Source organism: Lissotriton helveticus, chromosome 2_1 (assembly GCF_964261635.1).
Source record: "Lissotriton helveticus chromosome 2_1, aLisHel1.1, whole genome shotgun sequence".
In the NCBI taxonomy this organism is placed as follows: Eukaryota; Metazoa; Chordata; class Amphibia; order Caudata; family Salamandridae; genus Lissotriton; species Lissotriton helveticus.
The window spans coordinates 248,285,760-248,302,335 of NC_136059.1; the positions used below are offsets into that span (position 1 = coordinate 248,285,760).

At 45.3% G+C, this 16,576-nt stretch overlaps 1 protein-coding gene across 2 annotated transcripts in view; it reads right to left on the reverse strand.

Annotated features, from left to right (window-relative positions):
- The window catches only part of LOXHD1 (lipoxygenase homology PLAT domains 1), a 1,099,077-nt gene that overhangs the window by 280,952 nt on the left and 801,549 nt on the right, over window positions 1-16,576 (reverse strand). For both annotated transcript variants that reach the window (XM_078674764.1, XM_078674763.1), the window contains 2 exons: window positions 8,532-8,713; window positions 6,940-7,056 (listed from right to left, as the gene is read on the reverse strand). In XM_078674764.1, the coding sequence (XP_078530890.1) occupies window positions 6,940-7,056; window positions 8,532-8,713 (299 nt within the window). The remainder of the gene's footprint in view (window positions 1-6,939; window positions 7,057-8,531; window positions 8,714-16,576) is intronic.

Genomic DNA, 16,576 nt, shown 5'->3' on the forward strand with positions numbered 1-16,576 from the left:
CCCCTCCGCTATGCAGAATTACGTAACTGTAATTTCATATTCGCATAGCTGTAGTCAAAACAATTGTATTGTTTATTTCTTTAACTATACCTGTTTTATTTAACCATAATAATAATACAATTAAGAAAGACAACAACATTTAGCAGAATGAATCTGGCTGAATACTAAAAATCTTTTTCTATAAGCTTGATAAGCCACTTTCTGTCGTACAGTCTGTATGCAAAAATAACTTCATGCAATAATCACCATTAACATATTCCAAAGGAACAATGTTTAAAGTTATTGTGTTTGTGCAGCGCTCTCTCAATGACTGTTAATTCTAGGCACATTTACAAGCAGTGATGTTGAGTCTGGCAGCTCAGTGAACTAACCCATCCACTCCTAGAGTCTGTGTTGGACCTCATGGTCACAGGTTTGAACCTGTGCCATTCGACTCGTCCTGATCGATAAAATAAGTACCTTTGAGTTGGGTAACAGTAAACAGGTGTTATTCAGTGCCAACATGCACTGCAGGGTGCTGAACAAATTAGTTATGACAGATCGAAACACAGTTGTCAGTGGGAGTGATCTACAAGGATCTCTGTGAATTTAACCATTTCATCACAACTGGTCTGGGTAACACCAGTCATGTGTTTCATGCTCCCTAGGGCCAATGTTATTGGATAACAACGCAGCACATCACAGAAACATTATTGAGAGACGCTTTTTTTAGGGCATATCTGAATCATTATCTAAGTGGAGAGACTGTTGGAGAGTTTTAAGTTTGCCCTGAAGATCATGAGGCTGACACTGCGGGTAGCTAGATGGAGACCAGTCCATAGTGGTGAGCTGGCGACAGAGACGCACCCACCTCCTCTGCTCTTAGGAACCTCTAGGAGGCTGGGTTGGTGGAATGCATTAGCATGAAGACTGGGAGAAACTGTTGAAAGAGCTAGCAAAATAGAAGTAAACATTTCTTTTTTTATACGTAGTTGTGCTTTTGGCTACTTTCCTTGTTAATTAATTAGGCGTATGGCAGCAATTAACACATATTCTGCTGTGAATTGTGATAGCCATATGCAGTATGTTACACTGCATATATTAATTTCAAATACAAAGAACCAAATTAACTGTGACAACTACTATAGACGAAAGTATGTATTTAAAGTTACTAATAGTACTGAAAAATATGTAAGGCATTTTTGAAGTAGAAATTCAAACTTTACTCACGATAAATGAAATAATGCAAACACAAAAATAAAAGTGAAAGTTATGTACATGAGGTTGGTGTTGCAGACACTTCACACCAAGATGAAGGCTCTCCAGGTCTACGCAGGAGTGTGGAAATACTCACATAGGAATGTCCACCTTTCTTCTAACTAAGGTCAAAAATTCTAAAACATTAAACAGTAATGTTTTATGGCAGTAACATGCTTAGAAGCAGCGTTCCCCAATTGGGGTTCGTCCCCTTTAGCACTGCCTGTGGCCCTCGGGCAAGGGGTATATTGTATTCATGAATTAAAATCAATTCTTCTCCTGTTCAGAATCGAGTCAGAAATGAAATATTGAAGGACTGCAGAGCCACCATTATTCATTATCCCCTGACGAAGGGCTACACCAGCCCGAAATGCATTGGGATGGGATAAGAAACAAATGCTACTTTTATTGATCAATATATGACATGAAGTAATCGGGTGCGATGAAGAATATCAAATACCACCATTGAAGAATAAACAAATTTAAGAGAACTTCGATTGATGATTATTTGATTTAAATTCATGAATACAATTTACCCCTTGCCCGAGGGCCACAAGCAGTGCTTTAGGGGATTAACCCCAATTGGGGTACACTGCTTCTATTTCAGTCTGCTCACACTCAAGGATCAGAGTGTGACACCTGTTATGCACGCTACAAATTAGGAGCGAATCAACACAAGATTGGAATACAGGGAGTGCACAATCCTTTATATATGTGAATACCAGGATTAGCCCAGCTTTTTTGTTACCCAGAGATGTACCCCTAAAATGTAAAAAAGTTTCTGCACGGGGAGAATGCCTTTCAGAGCCCTGGTGTCCAGATTCATCTTGATGAAAGACAGACCTTGTGTCGTCTGGCAGTGGCACTGGGGCAAATTGATGAAAAAACACCAGAAAAATTGTTTACAGGAGGTGGTCCGACACCAGATCTGAAGAGTCCACCTTCAGTAGCCAATCATCAAGGGATGAGAATGCATGTATCCCCGACCTGTGGAGAAGAACCACAACCACAGGCATGATCCTTTTAAAGACCCCAGGAACCTATGTAACACTAAAAGGAAACATCTCAGATTGGTGTGACTGCAGAACTGGAATGTGAAAATATGTGTCCTGAAATTCCAGCGACATCATCAAGTCCTCTGACTCCAAGTCCAGCAAGACCTGAGTCTTTCAGCATTCTGAACTTTTCCTTGAAGAGGAAAGTATTCGGCATTCAAAGTGTTGTGCAGCGTTTTAGGATCCTAGTGCAATTTTCCCGATTCATGCCCTCATATAGGTATAACTCACCTTGTCCTTATATAGGCATAGAAATCATAACCATATTTAGACATAACCCATCCAGGCCAAATACAGGCATGGCTACTTCCACTAGTTCCAAAAAGCCACAACAATTTCTTGGAAAACTCGGCTTCAGCAGTCAGGGACATCCCCTTTCTTGAATATTGATTTGTCCTAGAAATCATGGCGTGTTCAAAGAACTACCATTCCCTTGTGGTTCTTTGGTGATGTTATTATGTCCGACTTTACGTCAACCAGGCACCTTCAAGGTATAAATATGCCTACACTTGCCCTAGCAAACACACAGTGGTTTGGAGCAGTTCGACTATCTACTTGCCCAATGCAGCTCGCTACAGCAAGTGCCGAAGGAAGCCGACCCTCCAGCTGACGCACTGACAGAGAGGCTGTCTTTCTCTCGCTGAAAATCCAGCTCCAGTGTTTCCACGCTCCCCTTGCGGGTTGTTGGGAAATCGAGTCCTGAGAGACAGAGATACCAGACCTCCTTCATTCTAAAACCAAGGTACGGAGCTTATTAGACCCTAAGAGAAATCTTGGATAGATTCTTGGCAAAGAAACGAAACCTATGCTACACCATACTTACTTCTTCCCTCGTACTAGACTTAGGTTAGGTACATTGGGGTAGGTGATTTTAGAAGCACCAGTTGAGTACTTTTAGTCTTTGTTATTTATGTATGTATTTTATGGCTTAGAAAACCATACCATGCTTTTACAGTATTATTTTATAATACTCTTCTTGCTGTACGCATTATACTTTACAGCCAGTATTACGATTGTAGCAGTTCATTTCTTTTGCATGAGTAAGAAGACTGTTCAATAAATCCTTTTATTGAAAACGCCCATCTCTCTATTTCTCTGCACCTCTGATGAAACGAAGCATGCACGAATGACTGAGTAAAATATCTTTCTATTATTTCCACGCTCTGAAGATATGTTTTATCTTGAGGAAACAAAGTTGTCATGTTTATGCGGTTCTCAGAAACTAATCCCTTCTTGTTTATTTGAGAAAGTTTCTAGTGACCTCTGAGCTAGCTGGCACTCACAATTAAGTCTAATATATTCGATAGAGACCCAGTCGACCTAAGTCCTCGTCAAATCTATAGGATATGTTATTCCAATGCGCAGAGCCTATTGGAAATATAGGAACTACACTACAAAAGATTAAAAATAGGTTAAAGGCCTGTCCTTTCTGGTGACGGTAAGAAACAGTAATGCCACTGCTACTCTTTCCCTCCCTCAAGAACAAGTCAAAAAGTCCTGAAGGACCAAAACTCCTCTGGAAAAAATCTGTTTTCTCAAAGGAAAATGTTATTGGTTGTGTGGTATAAAAAGGGGGTGGTGGAAGACTGTTGTTGTTAGTGCCTGCTTCTGACCCAGCTAGGATCTCCGAAGCCACAAAAACATTGTTGTGGCTGCACAGTCAGTTCAGAGGGCAGTTGCTGCCTATAGATGTGGACCCTTGAATAGCCCAGGAACGCCTAGTATTGTTGATGAAAGTGGTGTAGCGGGGAAGCAAGTGTTTGTGAATATGATGTGGTACTGCTTGGTTCAAAGCACTGAGCACTTTCTCACCAAACAGCAGAACACAGTTGAATGGCATTTTGATTATATTATGGGTTATGTAAGTGAATGGTCCAGCTCTAGGCTACTAGCCACTATATCAATATCCCAATAAATAGCTATGTTGCAAGGAAACATACACATCAGCTGGGAGTCATTATCAACTAGCTACATATTGATTAACCCATACACTTTCACTCGTTTTGCTTTTTCGTTTATTGCAAAAACAATTTTCTTTTAAAATCGTTTCAAAAATCCTTTTTACTTGTTATACCAGTTCATTTATTCAAAAATTTCTTTACAGTGATGACTTGTTAATCACATTTAAAACAAAGTCCCATGAAAAGTTCTTGATACTTTGATACAGTCACAGCCAACATGTATTTTGTGGCTCCCTGCCGCTTCTTCAGGGTTCATGGGAGGAAAGTGAAGAGAAAAGTAATTAGCGGGTTAAAAAATAAGATGCTTCCTGGTAGGTCTCATAATCAAAGCATGATAGATTGTGAAGATGTATTTTTTTATCCTCGATGAATTGCTGTCATAGTATTACTGTACTAAGATGATCATTCAACGCAAAATAACCTTCAATTTCATTTAATTATATCGTCTCCACGTAATATTATAGTCTTTGAATCGATATCATGGTTTTTACTTGCACCTTGAATCCGCATAGCGTGACTCTCAATCTTCCATGCCAAGAAACCAAAGTTAACTGGCATATTCATAAGCTTTGCCTGATTGTCACCAGAAAAGACTGCAAACGCTTCTATGCATGGCACCTAATGAGGACGTCAATGACCATGGAACAAAGCCACAGTTTGATTGTACTTTTGGACTAACTGCATGAATGGTCTGCGCATTTGTTAGGATAGGCTCCTTGTCATGGCAGTTAGGTTACTTTCAATAAGGCGTGTGTAGCGTGCCAACAAGCAGGTGTTGGAGTAGTGCAGGGAGAAGCTACAAGAGGAGAATACCTTCTCACCTATCAGATCAATGCACTCGGTCTCCCAGTCAGCAGTACAGGGAAAAGCTTAGGGTATTGTTTGGACCAGGAAGCCTGCTTCACCAAACTTTCAAGTGAAGGATGGGCAGAAAGAAACATGGTGTCATCAGGCACAGACGTGCGGTACCTAGCAACATGACAGGCAGCTCATCCCAAGATGTAAAACTGGGTACAAAAGGCTTCAGTTCAATGAAAACAAAGGCTCCTAAAACTAAGGAACAGTGTGTAGTATCTCAGTCAGGAAGTAAGCCTTAGACCTGAAGAGGACATTACAGCCTTTTGGTGCCCTTGCAGGTCACCACACTAAATGAACCTCCTACGTAGAAGAGCTGGAATAACACTCCAGTTTAAGTTCAGATGATGTGTCCTGGTCACTGATAGTCTGTTTATTGCTATAGAGACCGTTATCCATGTAGTGTGGAGGAAGACGATAATCAGCTTTACTAGCATTTTCCTTAGTGTGGGACATCACAGAAGGCATCTGAATGGTGTCAGAGTCTCAGCCAAAGATTGCCAGTAAAAGGATCAACTTTTGTGCATGAGGTGTGGGCATGCACAGAGGGCCAACCTCAAAAGACTGAGCCAACAGGTGTGCCAGAGGGTGGTGGGGCCAGATTTAAAGATCTGATGCATGGCCTGATTAAAAACTTCCACTTGCTCCTGTTTAGCTAACAACACCAGAAATTCATTTTGAAGCTTCTTAAACACAACCATGGGATCTGAGGACAATGTAGAGGGTAGAATCAGCAATTGTATTTGGCGACTTTTGGACCTGTCCCTGGAATGAGAGCAAAATCAGAGAGAGGAGGCATCCCATTTGCAATACTTTTTATGGGGTGGCTTTTCCTTAGAACGCTTTGCCTCACTTACCTGATGAAGTAGACCTGTAAAATGCAACCTTTTAGAGGCCTGCGCCAAGCAGAGACTGGTTTCCCTCTCCGTGATCAACTTTGGAGTGCATGAGGCCACATTTCTCAAAGAAACCAGGATCATGCCTGAGGCCTAGGCACCAAAGGCAGAAGTTGTAAGGATTGAAGATTGACATCTGCTTGAGGCAAGTACAGCATCGCCTGAAGCCTGACATTCTGAAGTGGTGAGATGACCCTAAAAAGTATACTACCAAGGAAGAATTTTGGAATTGTTCTCAGTAAAAATACCAAAGAGGAGCTTGAAATCTGTATTGAAAAGTGTGGAAAATAGGAAACGGACATCAGTGCCTCTGAGTGGTCTTCTCCAAGGAATGGACCAGTGCAGTTAGCAAGAGCTGTGCAGCAGCACCTGGAAAAACCAGGGAGTTTTTCAAAGGCTTCTGGAGCCTGTTGGGCAACTGAAGGTGATTCAAGCGGTTAGAAATTTGCAGATAAAAGCACCCAAGAGCAAGAAGAGTTCCATCTAACGATTATATGTCTAGAACAGATGAATTTTCTAGATCAGTCTGACTCAAGGATTCAATGACCAGATTCACACTGAGTATCTGACCTGATTCACTACAGCGTCTAAGGAGGGAGGCCTGGGGGTACAGGTTAAAAGAGCTATGGCTGTTGATTTTAGACTGATTCATGTAAAATGGGTAGCCTTGTACTTGTGCTTGAGTAGAGCAGAGAGTTCATCACAGAGATTTTGCATGGAGTCAGCTAATTTGTTTTACAGTAGACTAGAGTGTAATCAGATTGTGTTGCATAGCCGGGAGCCCAGGTCTTTTCAAGTACTCATAATGAGTATAGAAGTATATTTTTGGAAGGAAGGGGTAGGGATACTAATTCTAAGGTAAGCAAGTAAGGTGTTTTAAGAAATTTTCAACAATATATCATCAAAAATGAGTACGTTTCCAATAATATGACCCACCTTTCCATTTGGCAAAAGTCTTCTGATCTCCACTCTGTCCAAGTGCCACCCTGCTTGCAGTCCTTTGTCATTGTGTCCAATGCGAATCTTTTCAATTGTGTCTCCAACATCTTCCAGCTGCAAATAGAAAAGACCAATTTTCATTTGTAAGTGTTGGAAACATGTTGGATGTCTTCTCTGATAGCCTAGTCTGCTGAGGTTCCAGGCACATTCAGCATAGGACCGTCATTGCTTCGTACTCAACATCCATGACTTACCATCGTTGAATACTCTGCTCTTCTGACATTTTGTTTGCCTTTTAGCATGGGAGGGATACACCCTTCATACCACCCACACCCTGCTTGCACGCTCCTATATGTTCCCCCTCAATGTACCGTTTATTTTTGTATCTTCCCACCACTAGCCTACTGCCCGTGTGGGCTCTTGTTGAATAGCTTCTTTACTCGATCTCGGTCCATTTCCCTTATATGTCCTTGCGCAAGTCATCAACCTGTGCCCACACACTGAATAGGTAAAGAGTTGCAAGTTTTGTCTTCTAGTCATCCATGACTATGGATTACTTATGGAGACACCTCAACACTTCACAAAGACCCTGCCTGAGCAACCATTACTCAGTCATACCATTCTGCTTCAGGCTTTGCCACTGACTTCGCCTCAAAATCTCCACAAACTAGTCAATTTTCACAACGCTACCCTCTGGTCCCCTCACCTTCTTACCCTTTCCATAAATCTGTGCTGCTTTGCCCACATCTAATCCTTCTGTCTCATAAGTACTAAAGTGTTTATTCACATACTTAGGACCTCCAACTCGTTCTGTGCACAATCGAGCCTTTGAGTCCCATAATTATAGTGTGTCCGGCATTTACCTCCTGAGGTCTCTCCTGCTCCAGCGCTCAGTTTATTCACTCACGTCTCTTCAGTGTATATGCACCTTAAGTTAACAACGCTGCTATTTTGCCACTTATGAAGAAATCTACTAAGGACCGCCCATCTCTTTAAGTACCGCCTACTTCCTTCAGGCTGGGTTTACTCCATACCAATACCACATATATGCTTATGTACACAATGCCAGTCACCCAACTTCCATTTTTCCATTACCCATGAGCACTTGGTACCCAATCATCTCATGTGCTCTTAATGCACAATGTAAAGGAACCCTCTGCAGACCAGCTTCTGAGTGCTTAATTAAACAAAACGTAACCTTCTCACTTGTCAAACGTCTTCACCACTACACCATAACCATCTAGCTTCCATTCTGCTTGATCCAACCTGCATAACTGACAGCGCATTACACGCTTATTCCAATTGCAGTCTTGGTAATGAAAATGCATGCTTACTGAAAAGAAATCAAACTAGACAGCATGAAGATTTTACACATGTACCACATCTGCAATACTTGAATGGATACCAAAGTCTCATACTTGGGACTAAACCAGTTTATTAATTTAATCCTCACTGTAAACAAATCGACAAAGTAAACCTGGCATGCGCTCCACTTAGAGATATCTTTATTGGATATCTTAAGCTATATGACCCTGTTGGAAGATGCCATCAATGCTTTGTTGTGAAGTTCCAGTTGAGGGAAATCTCACCTCCACGATGAACTGGTCCACGGAGTTCCTCTCGAAGTACAGCCTTCTCTCCCTCTTGTTTACACACAGGGACTTCTGCTGGCTGCAGAGCCCATCTCTTCCATAGAGGACAATAAACACATCAGCGTCTGTTCCAGCTCCAAATTTATCACTGGTGTAGACTGTGATTTCATAAGGCACAACTGGGAAGAACAAAAACACAGATGAAATGCACTGCTCAAACAAAGTTGCTATCTGGGCAATATTGACCACATGCACATACGTGTGACATTCTAGACACCAGCATGGTTTGAGAAGTGTACTAAAACTCACCTCTTCAAGCACCAACTTGATGCTGCTCCTGGTCCCACCCAATGAGACACCTCTTCTCTCCCAAATGCTCTTGCTTCTATGTAGTCTCCAAACCTTAACCTATCCAACCCTTTCCCCATCCCTCATTACGTTTCCTAAGCGGTCTCCCTACTCTGCAACCTTTCCCCTGTCCTCGAGTGTAATCCTCGACCACCTGCAACACCCTTCATTATTTGTATTGTAATCCCCTCCACTGTACCCCCTCCTTCGTCATTCGTAACCCCCAGACCACCTGGACTCTCAACCCTCATAAACACTTGTGTGGTGCTCGGTTGTTGTGCAGCTAAGGGTTCCCTGTATAAATCACACAGATTCACACACGTGGATGCATGTTCCTTAGACCATTGCCTTTGGTTCAGATCTGGAAGTAAGTGCATAGGTCCAAGGCAAAAAGCCAGACTCTTGGTGTAGCAGAGTCGTGACTTGACAAGACTACGGAAGACACCACTCCACACACTGCTCGTATGCTTCCTACGGCTTTCAGATCATTACATGCCAGAGTGCCAATAATTTAAAGTAGTTCATTTGATTTGGTTAGCCAGTTTATAGGAGATGACTTGAGTAACCAGGTTATAATTTTTTATTATGGTCCCATGCTTAGTTCCAGCATATGTGAGTCTTGAGAAGAGATTTGAGGTTAGTGGGGAAAGGGTAACTACAGGGGGTTTATAAGTGCCATATGAAGATTTAGATGAACAAGTTACTTACCTTCGGTAACGCATTATCTGGTAGAGACTCTATCTATCTGCAGATTCCTTACCTTTGAATTTCCCAGGCTTCAGGCTGGATCCAGAAAGAAGGTTTTTAACAATCTACCACCTCTGCAGTAGGATCACAAACCTACCAGGGTACTGATTGCTATAAGGTCTCTGAGATTCAAGTGTGCACTCCTATTAAGACACCATCAGGAATGTGCCATAAAAGCTGACATGACCAGAAATGTAATAGAAGAACCTGGTTAAAGGTCAAAATATGTTTTCAACCTGGACACCGATGCTGCTGTGCACCTAGTAAGGCTACATTTGAATTGTTGTGACTCTTAGCTTGTATTCAGTGGGGCAATCTCACTATGAATGCAGGCCTAGTCAGCCACTGACTTTTTTGATCAATGCCTTGTTTAAAATTGATTTGGTAACAAGATCAATGCTTTGGCAGTTCCTTTCCGAGTTCGGGGGGGGGGGGAGAAGGTGGGGGGTCCCTTTTTATTTTTGTTAAGCACCATAGTGAGTCTGCATTACAACAACTATGCCCAGATTAGACAAGGTAGCACAGGTGAGCTAACTGATCCCTTCCCCGTAACTAGAGGAGTCAGACGGGAGTGCGTGTGGGCCCCCATGCTGTTTACACTCTAGATCAATGGCCGTGTCAAATTCCAGGATCAGAGTGACACCTTACTGGTCTCCAAAACACCCATGGGACTCCAGAAGCTGTTGGATCAGTTTGATTGTTTCTTTCAAAAGAGGAAACTGGAGATTAATGTGAGCAAAACTAACTTTAAATATAGGCACAAGGGTTCCATTGCAGGTGGGTTTCATATGTATAAATGAAAATTCAAGTAGGGGATGTGGGGGCAACATCATGTAAACCAGATAGCATGTACTAGGACTAGGCTAATTGAGCCACTGAATAGTCAGTGACGTGGGGTATATCAATAGTTTCATTTACAGGTTTGCAGCACGGATGTTTCTTCTACCCATTTTAATGAGATTCACTTTATCAGTCACAGAAGGATGAAAGACTGATAAAGTCCTGCCAGACTTGAACCCTTCATCTGCAGATTACACAGCTGTGAGCAGCAAGCACTTACTAACTGGGCCAACATGAAAGGTTACTCGCAGTGACAATGTATGAGTCAAATGACACTCCGTGGCCCTGGGGACCCAGTGCAGTTAGCGCATCACTGAGACTTCTGTGTTTGAGTTGGCGATGTGCGAACATTCCTAAGTGATGCCTAAAAATGCAAAAATTGGCCTCTTTCGATTTGCTTCTTCAAACGTTTCGAACCGTTTAGGTAAAATGTGTTAGGATTTCGCTAATCGTTACCTAGAACTCAAAACAGTATAGCACAAGTAGTCAATAGACGATCACTTTCATCCACTAAAATATATCGATTTCAGGGCAAGTCACTGGAAAATCTTTCTCTGCCACAAAACCTAAGGGGCCTATTTATGAGCCCTTGCGTCACTTTTGCGCCGCCAGTGCGTCACTTTTTGTGACGCACCAGCAGGGTAAAAAATGTGCCATGTTGCGTCATATTTACAAAGTGACGCATCTAGGTAGATGCGTTACTTTGTAAACCCCTGCGCCACATTATACCTGCGCCAGGTATAATGTATGTAAGGGGCGGGGGCGTTCTGACACCAGTAAGCCTTGTAGAAGTGATGCAGTGAAATCTATGAGATTTCACTGCCTCACTTATAGGACGCCAATGCGTCAATATCTTACGCCTGCCTCACAGCAGGCGTCAGACTGACGCAGTCACATTTCACATGGGGGTTTGCCCATGTGTTGACCCATTGCTGTAGTTGCGTCACTTTTGTGACACACTTCAGCAATGCATAATTTTTGCGCCTACAGATACATCAGAAATACTGACATATCTGTAACTCCTTGCGACAGGATGCGTCATACTATAAGTATAACGCATCCAACATGTAGCAAGGAGGGCGCAATGAAAAGTGACGCATCACTGTTTTCACGCAGCGATAGGTCACTCTTCATAAATGAGGCCCTTAATGTGTTATTATAAGGCACTGGAGAATCATGGTACGGTATTTCCCCCCACAGACCGGAATAGACTGCAGTCAAATATAAGGCCACCTCTGACTGAAAGAAATGGCCTGAAATCCTTACCTTCAGTCTTTGTTTTATATTAGAAAACGATGTTTAACATGATTAAAACCCCCTCTCTGTCAGAGGGCAGGTAGACAGGAAATGACGCATACAGAGGGGGCAGCCTGGAGGAAGCTTTGTTAAGCTGCACCACTTACAAATACAAGCAGCCATTTTCTGCTCAGGTCGATGGTTCCCCACCTCCTCGCCGATCACGTGACTCTGCAGGTATAATTCCCCACATCCCCTAATCGAGGGCCCTCGTCAAGGCAAAGTTCAAAGAGGATGAGAACAACTCCTGCTTGAACCTGTTAAAACCAGAAAGCGCCTAGAGCCTGAAACTGTGCCCAAACCGTGTCTTCACTTCCAGAAAACATGTTGGCTCCTTATACCCAGTATTCTCCTAAGAAGCACAAGGTGATGTTGATTCCAGGGACACGGATTAACAAATAATGAAACCGGGGGAAAAGAATGTAGAAAAGTTCAGCACATTCAAATACCTACAAATTACATTATGAAGGAGTCCATATTACAAGCTTTAAAAAAATTTAAAATAACTATTGTAGGATGCGCTCTAGTCTATGAGCGTGAACGCGATGACGCGTCACGCCATAGACAGGAGCGCGAAGGGCGCGCATGCGCAGTAGGCGCCAGTTTGAAGGCGCGAAAGCGGAGATAACGGAGCTGGCGACCGGAGCAGTCGTGTTAGACGCTCGGCGCCCTCTTGCTCGAGATTTACATAATATAATTGAAATAAAGACAAGCTAACTCACCCACCTGGACTCTGTGCATATGTGGGGAACAAGGTAACATTACATTGGCGACGAGGCTGGGACCACGAACACCAGGCACTTCAGGGTCAGGAGCTGACCCCCCAGGACAGCCCCATATTTACAGCAGTAGGACACAGCAACAGTAAATCCAGGAATAAACGAGCAGAGGGCGTGGCAGCAGCTGAAACAACCACGGGAATCCACCTGAGCCGGCTCCAACAACCAGGTCAGTGCTGGGCTAGGAAAAGGGAGCATAGCCAGCACCCTGGCAGCCAAGGGTATTGACCCCAAGTCAGAGGAAGGGGCGCAAACGGACGACCCCACACAGACCAGAAGGGATAGCACGCCTGGCAGTCCCAGAGGGCAAGGGAACACGGCAGAGAGTGCGGGAGCATCCGGTGGACTCAGTCAACACAGTGCCCAGGGGGTAGACCCCAGAGGTGAAGCCAGAATGGCAAATCAAGCGTCTGCTCTGATGGCCCCAGTCCCATTCCTGCCTAGACCGGGCGAACCGCAGTTAAAATGGGAGGACTGGAAGGATTATTTTCAAAACTATATAGAGGCACTAGAAGATGAGAATGAAGGGGAATTCACCTCGGAAAGGAAGAAGAGACTATTGCTCCACAACCTGGGCCCGGAAGGGGTGAGAGTGTTCAAGAATCTGGTGCCCAAGGAGAGGGGAGTGAATGAGACAGATGTCTTCAAAAACGCCCTGGATGACCTGGACAGCCACTACCGCCCAGCAGTTTGTGTCTCCATAGACAGGTATAATTTCCAGCAGCGGAAGCAGGAGGCTGGTGAGTCGATTGATGATTACGTGGCAGCGCTCCGACGCCTGGCCATCACGTGCCAGTACGGAGGGCTTCAGGAAGAATATATAAAAAACCAAATTGTTATGCACACCACGTGCAGGTCGGTCCAGGACAAACTGTGGGCGCAGAGCGAGACGTCCCTTAAAGAAGTGGTGGCGATGGTCAAAAAGGCTGAAATGTCACGACGCGGTGCGGAGGCAGCAAAACGGGAGAACGCGCCGAGGCAAATGGTGAACAAGATAGAAGATGCACCCCAGCCTGGGAGAGCCAAGGGAGGATATGGAGATCAGAGGAAGGACTTGAGATGGACAGGGAAGCAGGCAGGCCGCCCCAGTACAGACAACAAGTTTGCGTGTTATAGATGTGGCAGCACGGCACATTCGGCGCAGGATAAACGCTGTCCCGCGTTTCGCGCCAGATGCTCATTTTGCGGCCTGGTCGGCCATTTTGAGAAAGTCTGCCGCAAAAAGGGGAAGAAATCCACGGTCAAGTGCGTCGAAGCGGCAGCAGCCGACGTCAGCGAGGAGGACGATTTGGATGACGACGACTTGGTGTTGTGCATCGAGGACCAGGTACTTGAGGTGACGGGGAAGCGAAGAGACAAGCCTCGCACGGACATGCTGATAGGGGGAGTGAAGGTACACGTGGCCGTCGACTCAGGATCTCCTTGGACCATCGTGCAAAGGTCCATATGGGAGGAAGACTTTGTGCCTGTGGTGGGGCCAGACCTATGGCCGCCGGACATCAGACCCATCTCGTACACGGAAAATGCCATTCCTTTGGTGGGGTGTCGAGACTTCGACTTCGAATTTAGAGGGAGGTCAGCCACGTGCACCCTGTACATAGCGGAGAGAGGACCTTCAGTGCTGGGGTGGAGAGATGCAGGCGATCTGGGGATCATACTCAACCCGGGAGGTAAAGAACAGATTCTCTTGACAGACGAGTGGCCCCTCACGAGAGAGGAAGATTGGAAGTCGGCATACCCCAAAGTTTTCGACGGATCAGTGGGAAAACTGGACAAGTTCGTTCACAAAATGGTCCTCAAGGAGGGTGCAGTACCGGTGGTGCATAAAGTCAGGAACATTCCCATATCCACCAGCGGAGCAGTACAACAGGAACTCCGGAGGCTAGAAGAGCAAGGTGTCATAGAGCCGGTGGATAGTGCAGAGTGGCTATCCCCCTTGGTCGTGGTCAAGAAGCCAAATGGGCAGGTTCGGCTCTGCGTTGACCTCCGCGAGCTCAACAAAAGTCTCATCGTGGAAAAGTTTCCCCTTCCCAGAATCGAGGAGATGCTCGCCAAGACCAAAGGTGTGACTCACTTTTCCACTATCGATCTCACGTCTGCGTACTACCAGATAGAGCTGCATCCCTCGAGCAGGAAGTACACCGCTTTCATCACTCCATTTGGGTGCTACCAGTTCCGGAGGATGCCCTTTGGCCTGGCATCCGCAGCGGCTGTTTTTCAGAAGCTGATGCACCGCTTGTTCAAGGACATTCCTGGAGTACAATACTTTCAGGATGACATCTTGGTGATGGGCTCGTCAAAAGGTGATCACGACAGGAAGTTGCGGAGCGTGCTGGAAGTGTTGCAGAACAAAGGGCTAACGGCGGAATGGAGTAAGTGCAAGATAGGGACCCATTCGGTGACATACTTGGGGCATGAGATCAGCACGAGCGGAATTTCACCCAAGGAACGAAATGTGACGGCCATAAAGGAGGCGAAGGCACCCAGCTCCAAGGAGGAGGTGAGGTCGTTCCTGGGAATGGCCGAGTATTATAGTAAATTCGTGAGACACTTTGCCACCCGGACATACAGAATGCGACAACTCATCAGAGACAAGACCAAGTTTGAGTGGGACGCAGAGGCGCAAGAAGAGTTCGACACCATCAAGACCTGCATTAGTCAAGCTATTCCGTTGCAAGGGTTCGTTCCATCGGGCCAGACCGTGGTAACCACCGATGCCAGTGACAAGGGCTTGGGGGCGGTCTTGGCTCAAGTGAGAGATGATGGGGCCACTGAGACGATCTGCTTCGCGTCCCGTGCGCTGTCTCCGACGGAGCAACGATACAGCGTAATTGAAAAAGAGATGTTGGCAGTCACCTGGGCCTTAGGCAGATTCAGACAGTTCGTTTGGGGTACGAGATTCAAACTGCAAACGGACCATAAACCCCTCATCAAGGTCTTGACTTCCTCGGGGCATGAGACGGCGACCCCGAGAATAGCCAAAATGACTCTGAAGCTACTCGATTACACCTACGATGTCGAATATCTGCCGGGAACACAGAACAGGGTAGCGGATTATCTCAGCAGGGCTGCCGCGATGGAAGTGGCGCCAGAGGAAGCCCTGGATAAGGAAGAGATGGTGGCAAGCATGGAGGACTATGAGAGTTCGATAAGTGCCCAAGAATGGGAGTCCGCCTACGATGAGGACATGGAAAAAGGGGAGATTAAGAGATACTTAACATCAGGCTGGCCTGACAAAAGGAAGCTCACTGATGGAGTACGAAGGTTCTATGAAATTAGGGAAGAACTGTCCCTGAGTGACTCTGGGGTGTTTATCTATCGGGGCGAAAGAGTTGTGCCGCCGGATTCACTGATACCCAGATTACTAACTCTACTACATGAGGGCCACCTAGGTATTGTAAAGACCAAGGCACGCGTCAAGCAGATGTATTGGTGACCAGGCATGGACGTTCACATTGAAAGGCAAGTGAGGGAGTGTGGCCAATGCCAGGGCGCTGACAAAGTGCTGAGGCCTCTCCGACCGGCCATGGGGAAGTTCGACACGCCACAGGGACCTTGGGAGAATGTGGCAATTGACATATTGGGACCGGTCCTGGACAGCAAAGGTGTGAACAAGTACTTGTGTGTGGTGATGGATAAGTACTCAAAATGGCCTGAGGTGGACATTCAAGAATCCATGGACACTGACACGATTTTGAGATTCCTGACTTCAGTTTTCTTAAGGGAAGGCATTCCCAAAACCATCCTTAGTGACAATGGCCCGCAGTTTGTCTCGGACAAATGGACTAGGTTCATGAGAAGGAATGGTATCGAATCCAGACACACGGCAGTGTATCATCCCGCATGCAATGGTCAGGTGGAGCGGTTCAACCGTGTGCTGATGGGCTCCATACAGGCGGCCATCATGCAGGGAAAGGATTGGGAGGTTGAGGTAATGAGCATGCTGTGGTCTTACAGGATCACCCCCACGGCTGTGGGGTACAGTCCATTTCAAGTGTTGAGAGGACGGCATCCGTTCACACGAGACAATGT